Here is a 10,375-nt window from a genome sequence, read left to right on the forward strand (position 1 = left end):
AACTCAATGAGGACTACCTGTCCACAAACCAAATATCAGCCAAAGTTAGTACATAACTGATAATGTAAGCAGAGCAATTGGGGTCTAGAAATAAGCCAGGATTTGGTGAAAGAGGAAGCAGAGAACACACGCCAGTGAATATTGAAAATCAATCTTATTCCAAAGAAATAATTAACCTGCACAAATCTTCTAAGGCAGGACACTGAAAATGATTATTAACATTCAGTACTGCCATACACTATATCAGCCAAAGTATTGAGCCACCTACATATTACACCTACTAAAGGAGCTTTTCTGAGAGCCCTTTCTAAACTTTTACCCTTTTTTGCACCTACAACAGCTTCCAGTCTCTTGGGACGCCTTTCTGCAAGATTTTGAAGTGTGTTTGTGGGAATGTCTTCCTATCTAAGGAGAGCTTTTGTGAGGTCACACACTGATGTTGGACAAGAACACCTGACTTGCAATTTCCCTTCTAGTTTATCACAAAAGCTTTCAGGGTTTGAGGTTGGGGCTCTGAGCGGGCCAGTCACATTCTCCCACACCAAACTCATCCAACCTGATGCTGGGCCTAAGGGGCCCGTGTCAAACACTAGAAATACAACCCCATAGCAATATTGAATTCAATAATTAAGAAATGTGGGTATGTGGATGTGTGTGTGCAACATAAGGAAGTGGTTTAAAAAATGAACTGAAGAAGCTTCTCAGATGAGAGGTGAAACGTCTTCAAGCAACTTAAAGAAGTCCAAGCGCTTTTCTTTCCAAGCTCCTTAGACTACGAGAACTGGATGACTGAGAACCTTCACAGACATGGTTTATAAAGTGTGATGTGTTCTGATTATTGTTTTTTTTTTCTCCCACAGAAGATGTTTAAAATTCCTTTGGTTAACGCAAGGTGAAATCTGTCAAAATGTGAGCTGTTTGTGAAAAAGCACCAAAGCTCTGCCACACAGTTAACCAACACCCATTCCCCCCAAAAGTGAGCCTTACTTTAGAATTTTCTATTTGGACAAAGTGTGCAAATATATTTATATATTTCCTAGACTTTTATTTTTTAACTAATTTAAAATAATATATATCTATGTATATATTTGTTATGTATATATTTCATTTTGAATTAAAAAAGAGAATGAAAAATGGATGTGTCCTTTTTTGTCCTTTTTTCAATATAGTGTCCATGTTCATTGTTTTCATTTTCAGGACATATCTTAAATTCTACAGTAAACTCCAACAGAAAACACAGCAGCCAGCTGCACGCTTGCAGACAGTGTGGTGTTCTTTTTTGGAAACCCCCCTCTGCTCGCGTCTCGTATCCTGAACTGACACCTCAACACAGCACTGTTGCGCGGGCGGGACTTCCGGTGGAGCGCACCCGGAAGTTTCGGATGCAAGTTTTACTGCCCGACCGTGCATCCATATGGTCGTCACTGTAAACGTTTTAATGTGATTTAGGACTTTTTCTACACCCTAGTTTTGCAAAGATGTTATCGTTAGACTTTCTCGACGATGTTCGTCGCATGAATAAGCGGCAGGTAGGTACCAGACCGTTAGTTCACGGCCACCTCTTTGTATGGCAAGTGAGCTCATAGCTAATGATGACTAGCCGCCGACCCCGTTTTTACCGTTGCAACCTCTCTGCGCCATCAAAAGTGTTTTGTTTCATGCGCATTTATATTTTAAAGCTCGTCCTCTCTAATGCATTACGAAGGGCCTATTTTAACCACGTGTAAAAAATAAAATAAAAATAGATGACTTTGGTGTAGCTAGCTGGTTTCCTGGTTTAACATTACTGTCATAGCACCGCTAGCAAAAGTCAAATGCCGAATGTGCTAAAAATGAATCACCACTGAATTCACAAACGCACAGCAATGTTGCCGTGTTCAGTAAGTTGGGCTAGTTTATACTTGTTAAGCATGCAGACTTGTATTTTGAAATAACTCGTTTTTTTCCCTCGTTTTGTTTGCAGCTCTACTATCAGGTGCTGAATTTTGGTATGATTGTTTCCTCTGCGCTGATGATCTGGAAGGGACTCATGGTTGTCACTGGCAGTGAGAGTCCTATTGTTGTTGTTCTCAGGTGAGTTCGGTGTTTTTGTTGTTACTTTAAATCTTGTCCCTTTTTAATATCTGCTGATAATTTATGTTTGTGTAAACTGGAGGAAATTCCTCTGTGTAGTAAAGAACCATGTTCCATATGGTGGTGATTGGACTTTCTTGCAGATAAAAAAAACAATGATATTCTCCAAGGATATTAAGCTTTATACCTTAGAAGTGGGTAACGTTATGATTTTTGAAGTACATATTAGGAGAGTTGTACACATCCTTCAAAAGGCACATTTCTTCTTTACATTTTAATGCGTTTGAGCTCACATGGTTGTCCAAGAATGTGCAGCAGACTGAGTTCAGATGCACCATGTGTCATTCCCCCCTCACTCTCTCCATGCTTTACTGTACACTCAACACTGCCTTATCCTATTAGGATGCAAAGCTCAGTTTTCCTGTATACTTTTATTAGCTCTTTCTTATATGGCGTTTTGTATAGTTTTGGGGGTTGACAACATACTCTTTATGAATTAAATGAACTGTTTCATTGTTGTGAAGCTGTGTAAACTGTTAATTTCAAACAGGATGTGATGATTTGCAAATCATGTAAAGCGTATATTTAAGTGAAAATCAAGATGCTGAAAGTTAGAATTTTAACTGTTTACTTACATCTGATAGCAGCAACAGGTTTCAAGACTGAGCGAGGGGCATGTTTACCACTTTATGTACGCCATTATTTGCCAAAGCTGGTAATGACTGTGATTCAGATTACTTTATGACCCTGTGTAAGTAAGATTCATATTGGCATAGGTAAACTTGTTTTATAACCCAATTAAAAATTTCTTAGCTAGTGTCTTGATTTATTTTTAACCTTATATAAGCTATGCAGCATAAAACTGTCATTTTTAAAGTAGGCATTAATGCTTATTCCAAACTTAAAAAAATTAAATGTTGCCAGCTTTACTAATGTGGGCATCTTTTGTATTTCAGTGGAAGTATGGAGCCAGCTTTCCACAGAGGAGACCTCTTGTTTCTGACCAACCGGGTAGAGGATCCAATCAGAGTTGGAGAGATTGTTGTCTTCAGGATAGAAGGCAGAGAGATCCCAATAGTACACAGAGTACTAAAGATTCATGAAAAGTATGAATGTGTATTTTATGAGTGTTGTTTTGTTAGGTTGGATTCCCATTCCCATCTGTTAAACCGGAATTTTATTATATTTTGACTGATGTGGTGAAAAGGATGGGGCACTCAAGAGCAGCAGAAAGTTAAGCTATTAATGTAGCATGTTGTGATCTAACACCTTGCTGCACTTTGTTGGATTTCCTTTGATTTGTCACCAGTTTTGTATTTAATGTTCTAGGAAGCCTCTGTTATATTACACACATGAATCCTCATCCTTACACAGTATTGAAATGGGTATTTAGTGACGCTGCGGTCTGAAAATCATGCTGATACTTTGTTCACAGGGAAAATGGAGACATTAAGTTCTTGACCAAAGGGGACAACAACGCAGTTGATGACAGAGGGCTGTACAAGCAGGGTCAACACTGGCTGGAGAAAAAAGATGTGGTGGGACGAGCTAGGGGGTAAGTATTTTGGTTGGGAAAAAATGCATAGGAGGACAGATGTCCTAAAACATATTTGATACAGATAACTCCAATAAAATGTATCCCAAAAGGTTGATTCTGTTCATCTGGACGTAGCGTTTTCAGTGGGAGAAACTTTTCGTCACTCATCCAAGTGACTTTTTCAGCCTCAGTTGACTGCAGGTTCCCCAACTTTAGAAACAATACATTGCACAATGACTTTTCATTTCACATTTCTCCCACTGAAAACGCTATGTCGACTGATGCTCTAGTCTTGTCACAGGTGAGAGCAGGTTCAAAATAAACATGTGTAGATGTGAAAGAGTCCAGAGTTGTGGTGATGTTATACTCTCTGCAACATCATCTAGCATGACCAGTTCTGGAGGCTCAGCGATAGCCTGGGAAGCCATATTCTTAGAGAATTCGATTGAAGTTACATAATGCTTGCGACTGTAGTTGAAGACACAGTAAACCTTCTTGTAAGGTTTTTGCTCCTGCATGGTATGTATATGGATGTGCTAAGAGATGGTTTACCTGTACAGCCCAAAGGTGCTGCGTGTACCATCTTATGCTACCAGTAGTGAGAAGGACACAAGCAAAAAATCAGAACTAGAAAGAAATCAGCCTCGATGGATAAGGTATTAAGATATACTCTTCGCAGTGGTTGCTTTGCTTGCTGCTGCGATATTGTCACACAGTTGCTTTTATTTATGCCTGCCATTAAGGCACGGGAAGCTGTTGCAGTATTACCCTGAATGATAGGTGTTGCCCCTCAGACAATAGCGCCACATAAGCGCTGATATAGGAAGAGAGGAAGTCAAAACTGGAAGGAAACACTTGCACAGCATTTTATCAACAAAATCAACATCTCCCTCTGTATATCTGTGCATCTCTGAGCTTCTGTAGTGGAATATCAATTAAAGTAGCAGTGGAAATCAACACTGTGATAGACTTGTTGTCTAAATCCTGCTGCAGCGGCTGTGGCACAATGTGCCAGGTTACAAAATCGAGGTGCATGTTTGGCAAAAGTGCCACAGGCATTGTGATGTGAGATCAAAATCGGCATGTGACTACCCATGATGGGGGTGCACGGCGAGCATAAAAACACCATAAGGAGAAAGCAATGTACTGTGGCCATAACCTTTAAATGTTTTTGTGGCCTGCTTTGTTATTGGCTCTCGAGTGCAACTGTTGTCACTTTCATTTGGATCAAAGCAGGATAAATGAATTCACAAGGGTTTATGCTTCATATGACATCAGTATCGTTTGCTTTTCACCAACTTTGTGTTATATTGCGATGATTGGGTGTTCCACACTTGGACTGTATATTTATAAATATATGTAACTAATATAACAGCCACTATTGGTTGGTGAAGTCCCATTGTGAAGCTACATTTTTTTCTGCTTATCCTGGAATATTGAAAAACTTCTTGCTGGACATGGAAACGAATGAAAAGTTTTAGGTGTTGTTTGTGAACCAGGTTAAAGCCAAGATCCAAAAGGAAACTGTTGTGTGACAGCTAATTAACACATTTCCTTATCTAAATCTAGCCAGAAGAACAATATGAATAGTTTACACACACATACTACATAGCGAGTGGTCCAGAACAGTACAAGCAGGAAAACAGTCCATGTAGGTTTAAAAAACAAATGCATCTAAGGAAGCTTTAATGTTAGGTTGGTCTCGATACTGAATAACAGGCCACTCGCTTGAATATAGAAGTTTATTCTGTTGACTTTGAAGCTTATGCACTTAATAGCTACAACAAGTAAATGTAAGTGCTTAAAACAGCATTTTAAATCCAGTGTAACATTCATACTTGCTCATTCTAAAATTCATTGAAGGAAGTTTTAGACGTTTTGTTTATGTGGATTACATTGTGTTACAGTATGTGTCAATAACATTTAACAGCATTTTCTTTTTAATCATTTCCAGGTTTGTGCCATACATCGGAATTGTCACCATCCTCATGAATGATTACCCCAAGTTTAAAGTATGTTGGCTGCAAACAATCTCTGGTTTTTAGGCTTAAAAATGTAGAATGTGTTCTGATTTCTTCTTCCTCTGCTATAATTCTGCAGTACGCTGTGCTCTTCTTGCTGGGTCTATTTGTGTTGGTCCATCGGGAGTGAGGTGCCCAAGCTTCAGCACTTGAGAAGGATAAACTACGTCCAGGAAACCTCAGTCATGCCTTTCAGAACAGAATTAAGTTAGACTTTGTCAAACCCAACTGGCTTTTTGTACCATTTGTTTGAACATTTTGTAGAAATGTGGATAGGGTGTTTACATTTGAAATATCCAAGCTTTAAAAATATTTTTGTGAGGGAATTAGGCTAAAACTAGCATGTAGTCGCTCTTTATTTGTAATCTTTGGAAAGTGAAACGGCGTTCTTAATGACTAATTCAGTCGTTTCTTTCCTGTTAAATTCATTGTCTTATGTGACCAATATGTGAAGTATTTTATGACAACTGAATATGAATGAAAATTAAATATGAAATCTGGTTACCATCCACTATGAATTATTTTACTCTGTGTCTCTGTGATTTCTTTTTTCCTCTGCCTGTTGAAATCAGTGTCAAACATCTTATACCTTCTCGTAAAAAAGAAATTATACAGTTTATTTGCTATTTGTTTGGAGTTCTTCAAATATTTGAAAAATGAGTTTTTGTATTTCTGTTGCTGGTTGTCATTAAAGTTTTCAAGCATTGTTAGTAATGCTATAGAATTCATGTATTTCTTCATGTGGAATTGGTAAAGAAAGTTAAGAGTTTTGATGGTAAATAATTAGTTCTTTCTGGTTTTGGGGTTTGTTTGTGTGTCCCCACCCCCCATAAATTCACCATCTGATTCTTGTGTGTGTGTGAGAGAGAGAAACTGGGGCTGTGCCAGAGATAATTTGCTGCTCGCACATTTTGTTGCAAATTAAATGGTGTAATGGCTTGTTTGGTAAATTTCTATTTAAAGGTCAGTGGAGTGGGGTCCAGTGTTTTATTTCTATGGGCTGAGCTTTAATGACTGCAGAAATGGTTGTTGATGACATCAACACACTTGCAATCAAATCTTGGATATCCAGCTTTAATATGTAATCATATAGTGGGAGGTGTAAACTATAATTTTACTATCGATCCACTTGAAATTGTGTTAAGGCACCTGAACTCGGATTGAAATTGATTGCATTTGCAGTTTTCCTTTGACCTGAGAGACGACCTTGTTAGGTGTGGATTGCCACTTCCATTTGAAGCCATGTATATTTATAAACCAATATTTCATAAATATGATGCAGTCTTGATTTCAGACACTAAACTTTCATATGAGTTATGAAGTGTTAAAGAAGTATTTTCTCAAACCCTGATTTTTGAACCAAGCTTTGTTAATTAATTTTGGTTTGGCCTTCAATGAACAAAGCAAATCCAAGTAACCCCAAGCATTAGTCAATCCATGAAGTTAATTGTAGACTTTCGTGTCTAAATCTATTATTTTGACCCTTAGATGCTGATGTCCACATATCGTAAGGCAGCCGTGGCTGTCTCTTACCATTTAATCTGTGAACATAGGTTTGTCTTGATGGTGAGGTGGTTTCCTAATTAAACTGACATTCAGCTGTGCACAATTTATGAAATCACAAGATTGTGTGCTAATGTGAAAGGTTATAAAAGAGCAAGATTTAAAACTGCAGCTCTTTCACTATACTTGTAACTTTAGCACCCTGAAGTGACAGAGAGGCCATCTGTCTTTTCAGCTCTAAATTAGCAGTGAGAATCAGCAGGTTCTCTTGTCCACGGAGAACTGACGGTGATCACAGTGGCATGTTGCAACTGGCCAAATGTCATGTTGCTCATTGTAAGGGGCTAGGCATGGCCATGGGAGAGAGAAGGGGTGTAGGGACCTTAGCAGGAAATGATTATATGTGTGATTATGCTGGAGAGGAAAGCATTAGCTACCCCCTGTGTAATTTTGTGGCTCTAACCAGCAATTTGCACCAACAGTGCACAACATTTAAAAAATCATTAGTTTTTGCTCACCTATGACACTTTTATACTAATAATTAAAATATAGTCTACTGCGATGCTATATAGAATCATACAGATTAAAAATAAACTGAAAGGTCATGATGACGCATTTGATTGAATTCTCTTAAAAGAAATGCCATATGCATCCACGCATATACCTTTTCCATTTTCCGGAACTTCTGAAAACAATTCCAAATACAGAATTTTATTTCAGTTAATAAACACACATATGTGTACCGGTATGTTGCTGTTCATAGCTTGGTCAGAGGAGTGTTTTTCAGCAAAGGTTCCTGTCTGCTCTGAGTAAGAATAACCGCGTGGCGCGTGAAATACGCACAGCCCGACGCGCAGACCAACAAAACCTTGAGAATGACTCAACTGTCTTCATTTCAATTTATGCAGCAAGCTGACTGAAAAATATACGCATCATACAAAGAGCCCACCCCGGTCGGGAGAGCCTATAAAAGCTGGATACATCGGAGCAATCTACAACCAACAGGAGACACTTGGAAATTTGCGCGCTGGAGGACACTTCACTAGTTGACACGCTGAAATGAGAGGGTTTACACTGAATAATGTCTGCCAGTGTGGCTTGTTTACATATCTTGTTTTATTTTCTTTCACCGCTGCAGTGAGTTTCGACCTGACTGAGCTCAGAAATAAAGTTGCAAAAATCAAAGTGCATCCAAGAGGCAATCTTTGGGCTACAGGTAAGAATATCTGAAGTTACACTGTAGACACATGGGTCGTATTTATGTTGGGTTCCATCTCATCTTTGTATGTATTTTAATAGATAGCATGTTTCCTTCTTTTTCTTTTCTTTTTTTAAAAAACATTTTTATTGTGTTATGTTTTTTTGAAAAGTTATTATGTCTTATGTCTTCCAATTTTTGCTTAGTTTAAGCAATAATTAATGGGTGTTTCTTCGATTTGGAAGGACATTTCATGGGCAAGAAGAGTGTCGTGGATACTCCTATGCTGCCTTCAAATGAGGACCAAGGTGCCGATGCGCTGGAAGTCACCCTTCCTGCAGAGCAGAGTGCGCTCGGGGAGCTTTTCCAAGAGTTTCTGCGGGTGGCGCTGCAAGCGCAGATGGATACACAAGAAAGTCGTTCGAAAAATCAGGCGAGAAAACTTTCCCACGTTTTTGATATAAGATGTCAAAAGGCTGTTTCTGTGTTATAATATACTAACTCGCAATGTCATGCTCTCTCTTTCAGGAGGCGGACTTGTTGATGAAGATTTTAGAGAACTACATCCGAACCAGAAAGTGATGTAAAGGATACAAACCTGGCACGCATTAACATGGATCGAAGGTCACCTGGGCTTATGAGTTAAAATAAATAAGAATCGTGTACAGTCTCATGCTCATCATGATTGTAATTTACTGTAACTGGCTTGCTCATTTGCAATACATCTTTTTTTCCAATTATTTTGATGGATCTATTTTACATGTTCTTGTCATTTGTTTAGTTATTTGTATTAAATAAAATAATGATTTGCACTGCTTTGACTTTGATGTGTGATAAATTATAGATCGATTTGTTCTTTCTGATTGCAAAAGCCCCTCCCAAACAATTCATTAGTGAGCCTAAACACTGATTTTATTATATATACACCGCTGGTGTCCACTTGCACAAGAATGAGCAACACAGAAAAGATGCAGGTTGATAATGCTATAATGTCTGGGCACCTTTCATTGAGATGAGTTGAATTCATACTTTGGTAACACTTGTGGCCTAAAACACAGTATTACAGATATGGATAAAGGTCTTATTTATACACCTTTCATTAACATTTGCGTCAACCTTTTTTTCCCTTATAAAAATAACACTTATATAAATATAAATGTAGGAAGCTTACATAAATCACACTTCTTAGTTTCCTGAATATTTCGACATGAAATCAATATAATCTTTGTACTTTTTTTGTCCTTTGCATAAAGGGATGATCTGTTCTCTCGATCAATATTGGTCGAGCGCAGTGAGATGGCCCATGCAACTTCTTTGCCTTGAGCTATTCTGTTGTATTTGAAATGGATAGGCTATTTCAATTTCTCTCCCACAATGCCTTGTCTGCTTTGTGTCATTTCAAGGTGTGGATTGTGCATCAAATCCAACGTGGTGAGAGGTGTGAGTAGAGGAAGTCTTTATAAGCTCTAATACACCTTTCCGGCAGTGTTTTTGAGAGGGTCAAGAACTGTTATCTTGATATCAGTACGATATGAACCCTATTACCTATGATACACCATTTGTTCAAAACTTTTAAAATTATAGTCATGCAAAAACATAACATAAAAAACATAATTCTGTATCCATGATAGTTATTGCCAGTTTCTGCTGAATATGTACATTTGAAGATGGGTAAGAACCAGATATTATAACTATTTTGAGCCCTGTGCAAAGTGGGAAGCTTTCTTGAAAAAGAAAAATCCATAATTTTCTTTTGTTGGGCACTTGGCTCACTGAGTTTGTTACACGAAAAAAGAACTAGTGCCAAACTCAGATAAACATGTAATTCATGAAAATGCCTACAACCAAATGATTCTCTGTCTCAATAAGATAAGATAAGATAACCTTTATTAGTCCCACACGTGGGAAATTTGTTTTGTCACAGCAGGAAGTGGACAGTGCAAAAGTTATGAGGCAAAAATTAGAATACAATAAGAATAAATACAGTACACAACTGTACAGAATAGAATAAAATAAAATACTATATACAGTAGAATAAAATAA

At 37.9% G+C, this 10,375-nt stretch overlaps 2 protein-coding genes across 2 annotated transcripts; both read left to right on the plus strand.

The window, feature by feature from the left end:
* The first annotated feature begins 1,350 nt into the window (after nt 1-1,350).
* sec11a (SEC11 homolog A, signal peptidase complex subunit) lies at nt 1,351-6,142 on the plus strand. Its single transcript, XM_085387347.1, has 6 exons — nt 1,351-1,529; nt 1,964-2,073; nt 3,030-3,179; nt 3,509-3,628; nt 5,565-5,622; nt 5,711-6,142. The coding sequence occupies exons 1-6, from the start codon at nt 1,479-1,481 to the stop codon at nt 5,759-5,761; spliced, it is 540 nt and encodes a 179-aa protein (XP_085243473.1). The 5' UTR covers nt 1,351-1,478; the 3' UTR covers nt 5,762-6,142.
* A 1,951-nt stretch (nt 6,143-8,093) lies between these two features.
* On the plus strand, nt 8,094-8,914 carry nmbb (neuromedin Bb). Its single transcript, XM_085410949.1, has 3 exons — nt 8,094-8,350; nt 8,578-8,765; nt 8,861-8,914. The coding sequence occupies exons 1-3, from the start codon at nt 8,194-8,196 to the stop codon at nt 8,912-8,914; spliced, it is 399 nt and encodes a 132-aa protein (XP_085267075.1). The 5' UTR covers nt 8,094-8,193.
* Nucleotides 8,915-10,375: the final 1,461 nt, after the last annotated feature.

The sequence above is a fragment of the Rhamphochromis longiceps genome, linkage group LG1 (genome assembly GCF_057381845.1).
Source record: "Rhamphochromis longiceps isolate RC_006_pf linkage group LG1, R_longiceps_female_GT1.1, whole genome shotgun sequence".
Lineage (NCBI taxonomy): Eukaryota > Metazoa > Chordata > Actinopteri > Cichliformes > Cichlidae > Rhamphochromis > Rhamphochromis longiceps.